Here is a 19,523-nt window from a genome sequence, read left to right on the forward strand (position 1 = left end):
TTCAGAAGTTAGATTTCGATTCTGTAAAAAGCAATATGCTGTACACACATTGTTTATTCAATAATAACAAGTTTAGTAGCATTTAGATATTGTTCCGGTTTAGTTTTCATTTTGGTAGTAGACCGACCCAGTCTCTATTACGAAGATTCAACGAAAAGATTGAGTAGAGGATCCGCCCCTGAGCCTGACAAACTCTAACGAAACCCAAGGAAAGGATTGACAACCCGTTCACTTGCAAGTCGTCGAATGTTTCCATGCTCCATGTTCTCTGTAAACTTGTATCAATTTATATTTCATCTAATAAAGTCCGTTCTATTCGATAGATTTTTATGCAGCACTTATGGTAACCAATCCACTAAAGTGACTGCTGGTGTTTTCATTAAAACGTATTTAATCCAAAAGAGTTTTAATTTGATTAAGGGCAACTATCCCGGAAGGGTTTTGTCATGTTCAAAGCCAATTAATTAGAGGTTCTGTCATTTATTTCATCTTTATAATTCATACAAAGTTTAAAGTTGTTTTCTTTGCTTAATGCAAATAAATACATATGTTTACTTTTCTAAAAAGTACTAAACGTTGCTATCTTGCAAATTCATTCTTAAATCAGAGTATTTTCTAACGTCTTCATACTCTAGTCTAATTCTCATTCTAGCAATTTCAAAACCAAAACCGATTAAACGATTTTCCATATTATAAACCTAAAAGTAACTTTAACCGATTATAAATAAGTTTTGTTCGAAAAACGTTCCCTGTGGGATCGATATCTTTTATTACTACAAGCGTATACCGTGCACTTGCGGAAATCTCTCAACACTCTTTAAGAAAAAAAATACTTAAAATATTAATAAAACATACGGGTGATTTTCAACAAAGTATAAATACTGCCACTTAGAAGAACTGGCACACCAAAACAAGCAGCTCTAAAAGTTTGAATCAAGAGGTTTTGAGGGTGTGTCTTTCAAGTGTTAGAGATATTAATCATCAAGATGCCAATTAAAAAATTATAACTTGAGATTCTTTAAGATAAAAAATCCTTAGAATATCAATAAAGCACATGATGATTTTTAACCAAATATAAATACTGCCACATACAGGAACTGTCACACCTAAACAAGCAGCTCTAAAAGTTTGAATACAACGTGCAGTTAATGGTTTTGAGGGTGGGTCTTATCCGCGGATGACATATAAAGAGAGTTTAGGAATCTGAGATATCTACTCTCAATCGAAGATATCAAATATGGAAGCTGAGATATCTCCGCTCTTGATGGATGCGGTTGTGATTAGGGTACTGCAACTCCTGATTCCTAAATCAACATCTCTGGATAGTCATGAACTCATACAAAATTATTTTGGCAATAAAATAACCTCCAGCAGCTGCTTCTGGGTAAACCTTGGAGTTCTGAAGATCTATTATGAATGATAAATTTTTAAATTTTAGCTTCTTGACGAAGTAATATCAATGACGTGTCCACTGATTCTGTCAACTTACGCTAGGAATAGTTCCTGTCAACTTTCCGACCATAAGTCCGTGAGAGATTAATAGAGAGAGAAAGTATTTATATAGAGAGAGCATATCCCATTTTTAGAGTGTTATCTAGTTTCTTTATATATATTAAGCCTCTATTTGACGTGTCAGTTATGTGAATAATTCAAACTCCATTTAGCCATACGGAAAACTGGCAAAATATCATTGTTCCTCTAAAAGTAAAATAGTTAAGAAATTATCTGTTGTGACAATTTCTATATTTATTGACGTGTTAAAATAGTGACAAACTGACAATTCTATTTGCGTTAAATGGTGTTTGAATCACCAAACTTAATGTGTTAAACAAATAAATGATCAAGGGTTTAATGTCTCAATTTGAAAGATTAAAACCTTATTGTGTTAAATAATAATTGATTAGAGGCTTAATATATACATTTAAAAGATTAAAGGCTGAATAAATGAAATTTAAATTTATGAGAAATATTTATTTTTGACGATGATGTTGGTAAACAATTTTTTTTATCAAATTTGTAGGGATAATGTGTAATAAAATACGTATAACGTTTATATCCAGGAGCAATTTTGCACATAATGTTTAAAATTGTGTAATTTTACTTTAAAGTTCGCAACCAATAGCACTTTTACCTATAACATTGGTAAGTTTTGTCAATTTCAGATATTTTTTTTTTGAAATCAGACATTATTATTAAATACTGATATTTTTGTTTATTATTCTGCACCAATTACGTATCAATTGGTTTAAAAAGATTATATTTTTTTATGAATTAGTAATAGTATTAGAGATTAATATTTATAAATTTGACGAAGTATTTGATTTTTTTTGTCCAACTACTAAAAAAACAATATATATTTTTTATTTTCATTTATGTCTAATTATATGTTTGTAACTGTACCCACAAATGATAAAACGACACATATGTGAAGTGTAGATGACAATATTCATTATCGAGAAAATAGTTTGATAAATTATTACTTAAATTGACCAAATTTATCAATATTAAAAATGAAGTTACTATTGACTGCCAACGTTAAAAGTAAAATTGCTCTTAGCTTTCAATATTATAAATAAAGTTACACCATATAAGATATTAATGATAAAATTGTTCCTAATTATAAATTTTAAGATACTCGATTTGTTAATCTAATTTCAATTTTGATTTATGAAAATTGTAAAAAATATTAATAATCTAAGATATCAATTAATTAATAAATTTATAATTTGTATCTAATTTTAATTTTGCTTTATGAAAAGTGTCAGAGATATTAATAACCTAAGATATCAATTAATTAATAAATTATAATTTTGTATCTAGGTGTCAGAAATGTTAATAATATAAGATATCTATTAATTAATAAATTATAATTTTGTACCAATTACATATTCTTTTAAAAAAAATTCTGAAAATATTAATAAAACACATGGTGATTTTCAACAAAAAAAAAAAAAAAAAAATAAATATAAATACTGCCACTTGTAGGGCACACCAACAAGCAGTTTAAAAGTTTGAATCGAACGTGAGGGGTGGGTCTTCTGTCTTCTCCGCCGTGCGGGTGGATCTCCTCTCCTTCTCGCCGGAGAACATCGGCAAATGCAAAGAGAGTTCAAGAATCTGAGATATCTCCTCTCAATCTGAGTTATCAAATATGGAATCTGAGATATCTCCACTGTTGACGGATGCGATTGCGATTAGGTTACTGCAACTCGTGGTTCGTAAATCAGCATCTCTTGATAGTCATGAAGCCATACAAATTGATCTTCACAATAAAATAACCTGCAGCAGCTACCTGTGGGTAAATCTTTGTACTTTTGCTTTGTTGTATTTTATGTTTGAATGGGAATGCTGAAGATCTAGTCTGAATGACAAAATTTTAAGTTTTAGCTTCTGGACATTTTATGTGATTTTGAACATCTGAGTTGCAATTTTAAAAAAGCCCATTTTTTCTGAATTTTGACAACTCGTTTTAGCTCCATTTTTTCCAAGTAAAAGAGTGAATTTATAGATGATCATTTGTGAATCAGAGGATTATATATGTGTTTACTTTCATCTATTTCTGCCACTTACTGGAAATTCAATTTTAGCTATGTTAATGAATGTATTGAAAATAATTGATATCCTTTTTGTGTTCATTGCTTTCATTGGTTTATGAATGGCTATTTGTTAATTCAATGTAATGATGACAATGTGGTGGTTGATTAACTATTTTCATGCTATTAACAAATGTATATTTTGAATTGATTGTTGATTTATTGGATGCAGAAATTTAAGAGTGTTGGTGAAGAAGGAGCTGAAGAACAGTGATGTTGGGGGTTTGGGGAGGATTATACTTCCAAAGGTGAGGTTTACTGAACTGACGATCCATTATTTTTATTTTTTTTTGTCTTCTGAAAACAAGTAATTGTGGTGTTTGGATAAGCCTAGGAATCAAGTAATTCTCGTGTTTGCATAAGCCTATGAATTAGAGAAATCATTATGTTGCTTTCTTTCAAGATGATTCAACTTCGTATATGTTTATGACTCATTTGCATGAAGAGCCAACCCCTGTCATTGTCTTATGTTTTTTTTACTTATTTATGTGAAGATGATGACTCTGGTTGTTGTATTACCAGGGAGGGTTTGTTTAGGAACAAGTATTGAAATTTCTGCTCTTTATAATCATCATTAATTCACAAGTGTCATAAAGCCCTTTTGCCATGTACAAGAGACATTCTTTACTTTTCCTCAAAGTAGGTTTCTTTTGGGTCTGCTTTGTGGGCTACAATGGTCATTCTCAAATTGGGTAAAACTTTCCTTATTCATTCTTTGAAAGGTCATTTGTTTATTAATAATAGACTTAATTTCTTTTAAAGTATATTGTTAATAATAATATCAGCACTTATCTGCTTCTTTACTTGCTCTTACTATAAAGTGGTTAGTATCTGAAGGATAGGCAATTATTGACATGCAAAAATTTTTGCAAATTTGGGTTATAAGCTGACTTTATAACTAATATTCGATTTGCAGTCCATTTCATTCTGTTTCAGTGTTTCTGCAGCAAAATGTTGATCAAAATATGTATTCACAGTGCTGATTTCTGAAATAATCTTATTAACATATAAATACCAAATTTATTAAAATGACACATCAATTTTAAGGTCGAAATAGAAATTCATTTTTTGATTTTCCATTTCGAAAACCGAAAATTGGGAAAAGAAGAGAATTGGAATAGAGAAATGAAAATGTTTTCTAAAACTGAACAAGACCTTAGTTGTGCACCATTCCTAAACTTCAATTTCTTTGGTGCGCTTCCGATTCTCCTATTTTTTAATAAAATTGAAGATTTAGAATTTTGAATGCATATAGTTCTGAATCACAAAATTCATTCCAAATTTGGAACTTGAGAAACTTTCTGCTATTTTCTCTTCTCACCAGTTTGTGCCTTTATTCTCCTAAGGAAATGATGATATGAGGTTGTATACTGATTTAATTTGATGGATGCTTCAGGTTACAAGTGCAACTATCCAGTACACAAGTAGTATGATGCGGTTTGTGAATTTCTGGACTGAGACTAATTTTGATGGAAGATTGGTCATTCATTGTGATAGCTACAAAAAAGTATTCCCTAGGACAAATCATTTCAAAACATCAAATGTACCTACCGAATCATCCAAGAGTTCAGGAACTGTGCCAATAAATGCAATGACCTTGGTTGAAATGTTCCTAGATTCGGTAAGTAAGTGAGAATTAGCCCCAGTTTTCATTACATTACATATGTAATTACTGAATTGAAGAACTATCTTTTGATTATGCAGAGTAAATGGGTGGTGGACCTCTTTCTGACAATTATTACCAAAGCATCCATAATGCAAGTACTTGAAACTGGAACATTATGCAAAACAAACACATGTTTGAAACACATTAAAAACAACTTCAAGTTTGTTAGCTTGGACAAAAACCAAGCAACGGTAGGTATTATCTAGATGATACTGCTGATGTACAGCCATTGGCAACTTCTTCAAGTTTGAAATTGAGGTGCAACACAGAAGATCAAGTGTCTTTAGACATTGGCATTTAAAAAGGTATAAACTGTTGCTTTTTTGTCGCATGTTTATCAATTATGATGTTTATTTTGGTATTTGAGTTAATTTGGAAAGATGATGAAAGACATTTATTTAGTAGTATTGATTCGTATATGACTGAAGCAAGAAATGGTTTTTTTAGAAAAGGAATATGTTCTAGTTGTCATATGCACAAGCTTTGACCCACTTATGTTCAATTTCCAATTCCAAATGATCATTGCTTATTTTTTTTGTGCTTTTGTGTTTTGAAAATTATAAACAGTACAGTTAGATGCAAGAATATTTCAGAATATTAGAACCAAGGTTGAGGACCTATAATAAGTGTTGGTTTTTGTTCAAAAAATCATAAATTATGTTTAACGTTCAAAATAGAGCATTATCCTGTTTCTTTTTTGATTTTTCATTGTTTTGTTTTGATGAGATGATTATATTGTTGGTTTATAGTTATGGATATTAATGGAAGATGAGATTGCAACTGATTCATCTTGCTTTTGATGATTAATACTGTTTTTGAAATCTCTACTTGTTTTAATGGGAGTTGAGATAGCAACTGATTCATGTGAATGCTTCTGGTTCTTATGATTACAATTACTTAAATATTCAACCGATTGAACTGTGTTTCTGCAATAACATCACCATCTCCTCCTAAGTTTGTGATTAGTACTAAGTTATCCATTTGTTGTAAATCTAATTCCAGGAAGATGAACTCCAATACGGAGAGTCAGCGTAGCATTAGAAACCAAGGAAGCTCTTGCGGAGACAAGTGCAAAGCATGCTAGTTATGTCGGCCAAATGAATGTAGCAATGGAACTTAAGCGACATAAGAACGAGGTCCACTTAGAAAGTATTAATAGAAGAGTTTCTGGTATAGCGAAAGAAACAGTTTGGAGCATGGATATGTGTGTACAGCAGTCCCTCCCTCGCATTGAACTGGTAGAAGTTGTATCTTGTATGAACTAAATTGGCCCATTTCCTTGCAATAATAAATAGCGGATAAAAAGAATGGGCATTAGGAGCATGCATCGAAGAAGCAGAGGCAAGTCTCTAAATAACTTGTGACCTCAGGCTACTGGCAAATGAAAATCTGATATTTTGGGCTACTGGCAAGTCTCTAAATATCTATTTTTCGAGAACTATTTTTCGCTCTGATTCTCAAAAGCTCTTGATTGAGGGTTACAAATACATATAGATAAGTTTCGTGTAGACAGCCTGTCCCCTCCCTCAAAATCATCCTACTTTCGCCTTGCCTCCGGTCCGGTTTTGACCTAGCAGATTAATTATTAACTGGTAATTAGAAAGTGTAGCATTTTCTTGTTCAAACTCTTACACATACAGATAATGTAACTTATGTTTGTAAGACAGATATGTTTAAGACAACTTAGTGTTGATCTCCTGCTACTGATATAAAACTTGATTGTTTTTACATGTATTTATTTAATTGTGTATAGAATCAAGGTTTACATGTGTTGATCTCCTACTAATGTAACTTGATTGTTGTTGCTATTTGTTATTGATTTTCTTTCAAAATTAACCTCTCATCAAACCTGATCAACCTTTACCCGTATAAAATCACTTTCCCAAAATATATGGCTGTCAATAGGCATTACCGGAAAATTTAATGATCAAACAATCTTTGTTTACTCTAAAGAGAGACTCGCAATCCAAACGAAACAAATAAACAAAAGAAAGTTAACTTAAGAGATTAGCAATGAAGACTCGATCATTTTCGTTTTCTAGAAAAACAAATTGAGCTCGCAACTCTAATACAATGTCAATCTGTTTTCTTTTTATTTGATTCAAAATAATTATAGGGAAATAAATTGGAAGATGACTAATTCATGTTACTCTTATAATTGCATTGCTTGTTTATGCATGTAATTAAATCTTTTTTAGAGTTGTAAAGATTGAGTCCTTGTCCATTCATGTTTACAAATTTGACTCTTAATCTTTAATTTTTACACCTGTTGAGCCCTCAATAACAATTTACTTATTCAAGCGGTTAGTGAATGGTTTAATAAGTATGAAAATCATCAAATCTTCACTCAATGAACTTATTAATGTATATAGCACCAGTAGTTGTTGTATTTCTTATTCGTGCTGCTGTTGTATTTCATCACTTATTTGTCTAGCGGCACCAAAAATGTCATGTTAACTCATAGTCGGAAGAGATTTATGTGGCCGAATGCTCAAATTTGAGAAGCCTTTTATGCAATTTTACCCAAAAGAAAAACATGATTGGCCGTGTAAGTTAGATATTGTTTAGTTTTAATACATTATCTTCTGAGGAATGAATCAGAAATCGAAATTCATCTGCAATAATTTAGAAAAATTCTTGTAAATGAAATTGACTAGTGTAAATTAATGTCACTTTTATGCTGAGAAAAGCAAGCTGCAGTTTTCCTCCATAGATTATGAACTATAGGAATGTCACTTTAGTTGGGGTACTCTACAAATGAAGATGGATATGGGCAAGGCAAAACCACCCCAATAAAAGATGGTTCTCGACTGCACGAAATGCACCAACCCAAACAAACTAAACATAGTGATGTTATTAGTTGCAAATTATGAATGAGTTTCCGAATGTTATAGTATATGGTAGAAAAGGGATAATGTATTAAAATAGACTTATGGTTTTTGGGAAATATCAATTTAGTCTCCACGTACAAAATAGCACCAATATAGGCTTAAGCGTTTAAAAAAGTATCAATTTAGGTCTCGAAAACGGATTGGACACGTCAATCCTATTACTCCGTTCATTTCTCCCTCCACGTACAATTGATAGAACTTAACGAAGTAATATCAAATTGACTAGTGTAAATTAATGTCACTTTTGTGCTGAGAAAAGCAAGCTGAAGTTTTTCCTCCATAGATTACGAACTATAGCGATGTCATTTTAGTTTGTTTTGTTACTACAACCCTTTATTTGTTGAGATACTCCATAAATGAAGATGGGTATGGGCAGAGGCAAAACCACCCCTATAAAGGGTGGTTCTCGAACGCTGGAAATGCACCATCCCGAACAAACTAAACATAGTGATATTATTAGTTGCAAATTATGAATGAGTTTCCGAATGATATAGTATGTAAAAAATTATGTGTAATAAACGAACAATCATAATAACAAAAATTATGTGTCAAAGTCATGTTTTCTACTATAAAATATATTCTATCACAACAATGGGGAAAAGGATATTTTCCTCTTCTCGGAACTGTTTAATCACTCTTTGTTGGTTTAAATTCTCATCTAGGAGAATAAATGCTTTTGAAGAACACGGTTGTGTCAATACTGCATCTTCATATGCTTCTAAACATATAGGGCATTCTCCACAACCTCTTCACATATGCCTGTTGAGATCAGAATATTCTACCCATCAACATAAAATAATGATAAATACAATTCAGTCCCCATAACAACTGGCAATATTTCAATAAACTTTCATAAAAAAATTTAGTGTGCAAGGTTTCTTTAGCCAGACAACCCTATCTACATAAACATCTAGGGAAGCATATAATGATCATTTGCAATTGGCAATTCAACATAACTGGGTGAAAGCTTGTGCCTGTGCTACAACACATTCATTTTCTAAATTAAGTCAAATACCAAAATAAGTCTGATATACCTGGACGAAAACCTTGTCCCTATCGACCTCTCCTTGACTCGACTCACCAATCATAATTGATAAACATCATCATTCTTCTACCCGGACTGTTTACTTTCTTTACCTTGTAAACGCCAATATAGAAAGACACATGCTCTTGTATGTTGCACCTTGGTTTTGAATTTGAAGGAGTAAGCAATGACAGTACATCACCATTATCATCTAGATAGTACATAGCCTTGCTTGGTTTTTTTCCAACACTGCATACAAAGATCTAAGGAGCTGAAGAATATAACAAACTCAAAGCTGTTTTCGAACATGTCTTCATCTGATCCGTCATCCCCAATGTAGGTCACAAAAATTGGGGATTTTTCATCACTGATTATTGCAGAAATTATATTCTCTGCTACAAGCCCTTTAGTGATTCCCTGCCTATTAATTGGTCACTGTAATACTAAAGGGCCCATAGAAAAAAGAAAACCCATACACAACTGATAGCCTACTGTGGCTTCTGCTGAAAAAGTTGTTCCATAGCCAACAACTTAGACCAATGCCGTTAAGAATGTCTATGTCATCAACTCCAACAATAAGCTTTTTCCCATCAAACTGCTTTTGTATTTCTTTGAGCTTGATAGAAGAAGATGGATGATTCAATGCAGATCCAAACCTACCGATATGTACTCGTACATGCAAACTTTTGTTGTATATTGTGCAACCAAAATATTCAAGGACAATATAACCACGTTTTGATTCATAGTGTAGGCCCAACATTGGGCTGCAACAAGACAGAAAGTGGGGCATATAGGCAGCATATAATGAAAAAGAGGCCATAAATGATGCTTACAAAAACTATGATAAAACTTTGTAAACATCAGGAGGAAGAAATGTCTGAAGCCAGTTGAATTCTCCCAGCAGCCTCTAGGAAACTTCTTCCTGTTCACTTATATCCGCATAAACAACATCCTAAATTTTATAAACAACATCAGATGAATCACAGAAACAAGACTAGGCAAGTCGATGAAACTACGCTCATGCGTTACATTTGTTTGGCTCTTCTCTACCTGCAAAAGTTAATCAAGTCAACTAGATTTTTTTTAGTATAATAACATTAACGTACACAATGGTACAAATTTAGCCCTAACATTTCTATGAAAATTACAGACAAACTTTGCTTCAAAAGTGACAAAAAAAAAAAAAAAAAAAAGTAAATAACAGGTACCTCTATCAACAAAATGAAAATCATTTGTATGGGTTCATGACTATCGGTTGATGGTCCTTCTACTACTCGGAAAGGATAGCCGAGATGCTGATTTATGAATGCAGTTTGTAACCCTAAAGGCAATCGCATCCCATCAATTCCATCTTGAGATATAAACTGCTGCTTCATTGTTTCCTGCGAGATGAAGGGGTTGGTCTTTGCACAACCGAGAAACCCTCAAAACCTGTTACTGCAATTTCTTTTCTTTCTGTACTTTAGAACCAAAATGAGGTGTTTATGCAGGTGTATTCACGTTGTGTCAGGTCTTCAATTGGTAATTTGGTAGAGTCACATCTCAGCTTGATCTGTCAAACTTATCAACTTTTGAATTTTTTTTGATTTTTTTTTCATTTTTAAAATCTATTTATTAAAGATAAGTTCAGATTTAACCTAACTTATTAAAAGGTACATTAATCCTAGCATATGAAATACATATTTTTAAGGTCCCATGACATAGTTAAATATCATTCAAACCTATGAAGCACCGACTCTGATGCGGACACGGATACGGACACGGGTGCAGACACGAAAAACGATATTTTATGTAATTTTATTCGAATTTGTGTTTTTTTTACTGTTCTATATAGTTAAATCGCCGATTTTGAAAAAATTCGGGTTTCTGTGCCGGGACGTATGAACATCATGCCCCAACATAGATAGGGGTGTATGAACATCACCTCCCAACACAGATAGGGGCGTATGAACATACGCCGTACACATGTAGATGTGTAATGTTAATACGCCCCATATGTGGTGGAGGCGTGATGTTCATACGCCCCCACCACAGATCGGACGTATTATCATTACGCCCCTACATGTGTAGGGGCGTAATGTTCATACGCCCGACACTTATTTTTGTTTTTTTTTAATTTAGAGTTATAAATATTTAGTTCGAATAATATTTTAATTTTTTTTTGTAATTTTTTCTTAAAATTAGAGTTATAAATATTTAGTGCGAATAATTTTTTTGTATATAGAAATAATATGATTTGATATATTAGTTTGAAATAATAGTTAAGAATATATGTTAGAGTTATTAGTTTGAAAAAGTATCAGGGTTAAAGTTAAAAGTATTAGTTAGAAAAAATATTTAATTAGACAAATAATACTTGTAGTCGGTTTCTAATTTTATAAAATAATGTAGTTAATACGCGTAGAGGGGAGTGTACCCAGGAAATCTATCCCGCCAGCAGCGAGGCAGCTAGATATGGATGAGGATTCTACACCACATCATACGAGAGCATGTGGTGATGATATATATCAGCTGGTAGGTAGAGAGCGGTTGAGATGCAGCAGTTGCGGGCGGCTGAGATAGATCAGCCTGAGATGGGAGGAGTGGAGGTGGATGATGCGGGAGAGCAAGATCCTGACGTGGTGGATGATTATTTTGAGGAGCTAGCTGAGTTAAGTGACCCATCAACATAAAATAATGATAATTTCTTTAGATAATGATGTAAAAACAAAATAATCTACTACAATATTATCATTCAATGAAAATTGTTTCTTTTCGGCTGTTGTAATTGTGGGCAAATACAATTCATTCCCCATAACAACTAACAATATATTGCAATAAACAAATTTCCTCCTTTCATATAAAAACATTTAGTAAGGTTTCTTTAGTTGTACAACCCTATCAACAAAAACATCTAGGGAAGCATATACTAATATTCACATCTAGGGAAGCATATACTGATCATTTGGAATTGAAAATTTGAACATAACTGGGTGAAAGCTTGTGCATACGACTACAACACATTCATTTTCTAAATTAAGTCAAATACCAAAATAACTTTGATATACCCACGAAAACCTTCCTACCCTATCAACCGCTCCTCGACTTGACTCTCCAATCATAATTGATAAACATCATCATTTTTCTACCTGGACTGTTTTTTCTACCCAGATTGTTTACTTTCTTTAGCCTATATTTATGCAACTAACAGGCAACAGTTATACCCTTTTAAACACCAATGTGGAAAGACACTTGCTCTTCAGTGTTGCATCTAGATTTCAAACTTGAAGAAGTTGCCAAACTTTGAAGCAATGACAGTACATCAACATTATCATCTAGATAGTAGCTATCCTTGCTTGGTTTTTGTCCAACACTGCATACAAAGATCTAAAGACCTGAAGAATATAATAAACTCAAAGCTGTTTTCGATATGCTTTCGAACATATCTTCATCCGATCTGTCATCCCCAAAGTAGAAATTATATTCTCTGTTACAAGCCTTTTAGTGACTCTCTGCCTATTAATTGGTCACTATAATACTTAAGGACGGATAGTAAAAAGAAAACCCATACACAACTGATAGCCTACTGTGGCTTCTACTGCAAAAGTTGTTCCATAGCCAACAACTTAGACCAATATGCCGTTAAGAATGTCTATGTCATCAACTCCAATAATAAGCTTTTTCCCATCGAACTTCTTTTGTATTTCTTTGAGCTTTATAGAAGATGGATGATTCAATGCAGATCCAAACCTACCTATATGTACTCGTACAGGCAAACTTTTGATGTATATTGTGCAACCAAAATATTCAAGGACAATATATATGACCACATTTTGATTCATAGTGTAGGCCCAACATTGGGCAACATAGGCAGCATATAATGAAAAAGAGGCCATAAATGATGGCTTACAAAAACCATGATAAAACTTTGTAAACATGAGGAGGAAGAAATGTCGGAAACCAGTTGAATTCTCCCAGCAGCCTCTAGGAAACTTCTTCCTGTTCACTTATGTCCACATAAATAGCATCGAATGAAATACACATTTGAAGCAAACTAGTTCTGATGAAGAATACTGTCAAATCTGTTATCAATTTCACATGTATTTGAATTGCAACCATTAATTGCGCAACTTGATGATAATAATAATAGCTGAATCTCATAATTAGTTTTTCAGAATCTAAGCAATGGAACAAAATCTAACCAAACAGAGCCAAGGATGACTTCACAGGACAGAAACTCGGTGGTGGCCAGTGCCTCCACACATACCAGCTGAGCGCCCTTGCATCGCTGCAAGAGCATGAGACGACGAGTATCGAGAGAATTTGAACTCTGGCTGCTGATACATGTCACTGTTTGATCCACTTGTGATATCTGAGCAAGTGGCGGAACAACCGTCTCTACGCTTTTCAGGCTGACGGACCTCCGATTCTGAATATTGCTGGCCATGGCTTGTAGGAGATGCTTCGGTATCCTCGAGCTTTTTGGCATTGAGAAAGCGTCCACCGGAGCCCCTAGCCCTTCTCAGAGCATGAAGATGCCGAGACTCGTGAAGATAAGGCTGCAGAAGTTTAATAAAACATAGATAGTTGAAACAACATCATAGCACGAGATGGTAACACCATAGTTCAAGTCTGACATTTTGTTGATGCTGCACACAAACAGTCAAAAATCATTCAAAATTTTCTAGATTGTACATAGTTCAAGTCTGACATTTATAAATCAGAGGAGCCTAAGCATGATTTTGAGACAGTAGTATGATAGACATACCTGTATAAAGTATCTCCACTGAGTACAAGCTTCTTGAAAAACCACTATGGCACAAGCTTTTCAAGCATCTTCATATGCTCCTCTACCTCAGCTGCAAAAGTTAATAACTTCAACAATGATATAATAAAATATTATTAATGGTTTGGAGTCATCAAAGATTTACAGGTACCTTTGTAACTAATAGATTGGAAAATCAGATGAATCACAGAAACAAGACTAGGCAAGTCCATGAAACTATGCTCATGCGTTATATTTGTTTGGCTCTTCTCTACCTGAAAAAGTTAATCAAGTCAACTAGATTTTTTTTTAGTATAATAACATTAACGTACACAATGGTACAAATTTAACCCTAACATTTCTATGAAAATTACAGGCAAACTTTGCTTCAAAAGTGACAAAAAAAAAAAAAAAAAAAACTAAATAACAGGTACCTCTATCAACAAAATGAAAATCATTTGTATGGGTTCATGACTATCGGTTGATGGTCCTTCTACTACTCGGAAAGGATAGCCGAGATGCTGATTTATGAATGCAGTTTGTAAACCTAAAGGCAATCGCATGCCATCTTGAGATATCAATGGTTAACACGATGAAATATAAACTGCTGCTTCATTGTTTCCTGCGAGATGAAGGGGTCGGTCTTCGCACAACCGAGAAACCCTCAAAACCTGTTACTGCAATTTCTTTTCTTTCTGTACGTAGGAACCAAAATGAGGTGTTGTCAAACTTATCAACTTTTGAATTTTTTTTAATTTTTAAAATCTATTTATTAAAGATAAGTTCATATTTAACCTAACTTATTAAAAGGTAGATTAATCCTAACATATGAATACATGTTTGTAAGGTCCCATGACACAGTTAAATATCATTCAAACCTATGAAGCACCGATTCGGATGCGGACACGTGCGTAGACACGGAAAACGATATTTTTAGAAAATATGAGACACGGTAAATTTTATATAATTAATTATATATATTAGATATAACATATATAAAAAAACTTGCTAAATCACAAATAAGTCATTATCTAATAGCAAGGATGAAATCGCAAGGATTTTGGTACGGATGAAATCAGACAAGACAACGACAAGAAAGAAGAGGAAGAAAGAAGATGAAATCCCAAGAGATAAAATCACAGGAGAATCAGTAAGAATAGTAAATCGCAAAACAAATCGAAGAAGGAAGAGAAAGCAGCCCTAAGAGTTTATAATCGCGATACACATGTGAGAATTAGATGTAGTTTAAGTTTTTTTTTTTTTTTGTCAAATTTTGTTATTGAACCATAGGTTTTAAAAGATTTAAAAAAAACCTAAACTTTTACATATTTTCACCATTAGCCGAGTCCCCGCCGTGTCCCGCGGAGTTCCTACCGTGTCACTGTCGACTCCCATCCGTGTCACTACCTAGTCCCATCCGAGTCACATGTCACCGTCGTGTCCCCACCGAGTCCCTGTCATGTCACCGACGAGTCCCCGAGTCCGGCGAGTCCGACACGACCTGAGTTGGGGGAGTGGAGGCGGATGATGCGGGAGAGCAAGATCCTGACGTGGTGGATGATTATTTTGAGGAGCTAGCCGAGGCCCAGCGACGGTAGGGATATAATGATGATGATGATAATGTGCAGCCGACTCAAGGCACGAGCAAACATCGCTGGGGTGGACGATTTGCCAGTACAGGTATAATTTAGTATTATCTATAATTTAATATTGTTTGACCCTCCTCCAAGCGTGGATATATGTGTACTTTTCGGTATTCCGGCCCCATCGACTACCACTCCATACTCCAGACACTGCTCCACGGACGTGCAGATGGGATCTCGGGACTCCAGGCAGGAAGACCTCCCGACTCGTGAGCTTTCGTGCATAGTTAGATCATATGACGGCAGCCGAGGTAAAATAATTTTTTTATAACTTGCAACAATTTACTTAAACAAATCACATTGCTTGTTATTAAATATTTTTTTACAGGTGACGTGGTTGCCTTATGCTCCAGTCGTCGATGACGATCCGCTATGAGGGTCCTACGCCGTTTGGATATGGTGTAAAGATATTGTTGAGCCATATATGCCCGATCGAGTCCTACGACAGGTCGGTTATGTTCAGACTATCTGGCTGACCATATTAGACCTGATACTGCATTCCGGTCATGGAAGTCTATCATACAGACTCATGCATTCATCTTTGACAGTTGATGATACTTGGCGGAGATTTTCATGTACTCGTGGCATTGATCAGAGGAGATGTCAGGCAGTCGGAGCCGATCCGGGTGCTTGTGTTGCCGGATACATAGAGCGATATAGACGACATTCACATCCTTGTCTGCTTCGTGTCCCTCAGGATGCGTTGGTCCACCATTCTCACTTCAACAACGAATATGTAAGTTTTTATTATTATTTATTTATTATTGTTTTACCTATATTGTTTTTCTAACATTTAATTTTGTGCAGTGGGTTAGCCGTTTGGCAGACGTCGCTCGGCGGGCGATCACACTTGTACCCGCGGAGCAGGCTCCACTAGTTAGGACTGATCTAGATCAGATTACGGAGGAATGGAACCGGGCGAATTGACTTATTGTATTTTTTTAATATTTAGAATTCTTTAGAACTTATTGTTTCTAACACATTTTAATACATATTTAATACTTTTTTAATTATAATGTTAATAATTATAATAAAAAAATTTAAATAAACAAATTTTCATACGTAGCAGTGTGAACATCACGCCTCGCCACGTGGCGAGGCGTATGGCTAATATGCCTCACCCATTGGCGAGGGATATTAGCCATACGCCTTATCATATGGTGAGGCGTACAAGAAATACGCCTCACCACATGGTGAGGCTTGATGTTAAGACGCCCGTATTCCGTAGAGAGAAAAAAAATATTAACTTTTGCTGCCCCAAAACAGTAAGAGAAGTTTCGTCATTTTTCCTGGACTAAGTGTGAGAAACAAAGGCTAAGTTTAACAACACCCTTTATTAATTACACTAAATGTACTTTTTGTAAAACTTTTAGAACCAATATCACCTTATTTAGTGTCCTTAAGAAAAGCCCTCATGACTAATTTTTACGTACCATTATAAAACTTCTCAAAATTAAGCTAGGTTTGGACTACAAAAGTAAAATTAAGTCGATTTGAATAAACTTAGAGAAATTTATGGCTTATCATATATTAATCAAGTTAGATTTTATAATTATATACAACTTAATAAGTTAATTAACCACCCCAAACTTTAATTTTTCAGAAACATGGGGCCGAAACCATCCTTGGCCCTCTTTTTTTCTCCGCTCCTAGATTAAAGCTTTTCAAATGGATGCATTAAGCACTTGACCAATTATTTTTTAATACATTAAACTCTTGATCTTTTAAATGAATATAGTAAACCCTTGCTTAATCAATTTTTTTTAACACATTAAACCTTTATTTGACGTGTCAGTTATGTCAATAATTCAAACTTTAGTTAGCATTTTGGAAAATTGTCAAAAAATCATTGTTCCATTAGTGTAAAATAGTTTGAATCTATCCAGTGTAACAATTGAGGTATTAAAACAGTGACATGCTTACAATTCTACTTGCGCTAAATAAAGTTTGAATCACACATATTTAGCGTGTTAAAAGATTAATGATCAATGACTTAATATCTCAATTTGAAATATTAAAACCATAATGTGTTAAAAAATACTTTATTTAATATATATTTAAAATATTAAAGGGTGAATCAATAAAACTAAATTTATCAAAAAGTTAAAATATTTATTTTTCCTAGTAATTTTTTTGCGATCAGGTTGGTGAACAAATTTTTATAAAAAATTTAAGTGCAAAAATGTCTCTAACACTCAGAGTTATGGAATTTTATCCTAACATCTAAAATGATCCAACAATTTTACATCTAATATTGGCAAGTTGGGTTATTATGAAACACAAATATTTTTTTTTATTGTGCCCCAATTACACATCAGTTGGTTTAAAAAAAAAGATTTCATATTTTTTGTGGTTTAATAATAAATTGAAGATTCATATTTATAAATTCAATAAAATATTTGAATTTTTTGGTCCAACTCATATAAAAGGCATTATTTTTTTATTTTTTTATTTTTATTCACATCTAACTATATGTGTATGTGTTACCAGTTAGTGATAAAACGACGCTCATGTGAACTGTACATGATAAGATCCACTATCGAGAAGCAAGTTTGATGAATTATTGCTTAATAATTGACAACGTTAGAGGTAAAGTTACTCTTGCCTGATAAAATTTCTCTTGACTCCCAAGTGTTAGAGGTATTAATCATCAAGGTGCCAATTAATAAATTATAATTTTGTACCAGTTACAATTTTTTTTCGTGAAAGAAGTTAAACTCTTCAAATTCTTTAAGAAAAAAATCCTTAAAATATTAATAAAACACACAGGTGATTTTCAACAAAATATAAATACTGCCACTTACAACAATTGACACACTTAAACAAACAGCTCTAAAAGTTTGAATCCAATGTGTAGTTAGAGGTTTTGAGGGTGGGTCTTTCAAGTGTTAGAGATGAATCATTAAGGTGCAAATTAGTAAATTACTATAATTAAGATAAGGGTAAATTTAAAAAAAAAAAATTCTTGTGGTTTCACTTTTTTGCACAAAAAGGACTGTGATTTTTTTCTTTTCAAATACATGACTGTGGTTTATTCTGTTACACTATTTACGGATTTAGTGAAGATGTCGTTTATTTGCTGACATGGCTCAAGGGCAAATATGGGTTTATAAAAAAAAATTGACCATTTGATTTTTTATAACTATTTTGGGTCTACAATATTGACCAATGAATTTTTTATAACTATTTTGTGGCTACAATATTGACTACAAAATCTTACATGAGCTCAAATCTCAAATGGTTGTTCAAGACCTTTTATAGTCAATTTTTTAAAAAACTCATATTTGCCCTTCAGCCACGTGAGCAAAACGGCATCTTCACCCAATCCGTAAATAGTGTAATGGAATAAATCACAGTCCTGTATTTGAAAAGAAAAAAACTACAGTTATTTTTCTGCAAAAAAGTGAACCACACTGTTTTTTTAAATTTACCCCATTTTTTTAAAAACTCATATTTGCCCTTCAGCCACATCAGCAAATAAACGGGATCTTCACCAAATCCGTAAACAGTGTAACGAAAAAAAACCACAGCCATTTTTCTGCAAAAAATTGGAACCACATGATTTTTTTTGAAATTTACCCTTAAGATAAAAAGTGTTAGAATATTAATAAAACACATGTGATTTTTAACTAAATATAAATACTGCCACTTGGAGGAACTAGCGCAGCTAAACAAGCAGCTCTAAAAGTTTGAATCCAACGTGCAGTTAGTGGTTTTGAGGGTGGGTCTTCTCTGTCCATAACATACAAAGAGAGTTTAAGAATCTAAGATATCTACTCTCAATTTAAGATATCAAATATGGAAGCTGAGGTATCTCCTCTTTTGATGGATGCGGTTGTGATTAGGGTACTACAACTCGTGATCACTAAATCAACATCTCTTGATAGTCATGAACCTATACAAAATTATTTTCCCAATAAAATAACCTCCAGCAGCTTCTTCTCGGTAAACCTTTCCACTTT

At 33.4% G+C, this 19,523-nt stretch overlaps 1 protein-coding gene across 2 annotated transcripts; it reads left to right on the forward strand.

The window, feature by feature from the left end:
* The first annotated feature begins 3,011 nt into the window (after nt 1-3,011).
* Nucleotides 3,012-6,941, forward strand: LOC136200526 (homeobox-leucine zipper protein HDG8-like). Of its 2 annotated transcripts, none has more exons than XR_010673380.1 (5): nt 3,012-3,298; nt 3,766-3,841; nt 4,990-5,214; nt 5,298-5,564; nt 6,262-6,941. XR_010673380.1 is itself a non-coding variant. In XM_065990895.1 (5 exons), exons 1-4 carry the CDS (start codon nt 3,152-3,154, stop codon nt 5,463-5,465), a joined length of 612 nt encoding a protein of 203 aa, XP_065846967.1. In that variant the 5' UTR covers nt 3,012-3,151; the 3' UTR covers nt 5,466-5,564; nt 6,262-6,941. The 2 variants fall into 2 exon arrangements, 1 of the variants encoding a protein (XP_065846967.1); XM_065990895.1 differs by having other exon boundaries at nt 3,012-3,294.
* The last annotated feature ends 12,582 nt before the right edge of the window (nt 6,942-19,523 follow it).

The sequence above is a fragment of the Euphorbia lathyris genome, chromosome 7 (assembly GCF_963576675.1).
Source record: "Euphorbia lathyris chromosome 7, ddEupLath1.1, whole genome shotgun sequence".
Lineage (NCBI taxonomy): Eukaryota > Viridiplantae > Streptophyta > Magnoliopsida > Malpighiales > Euphorbiaceae > Euphorbia > Euphorbia lathyris.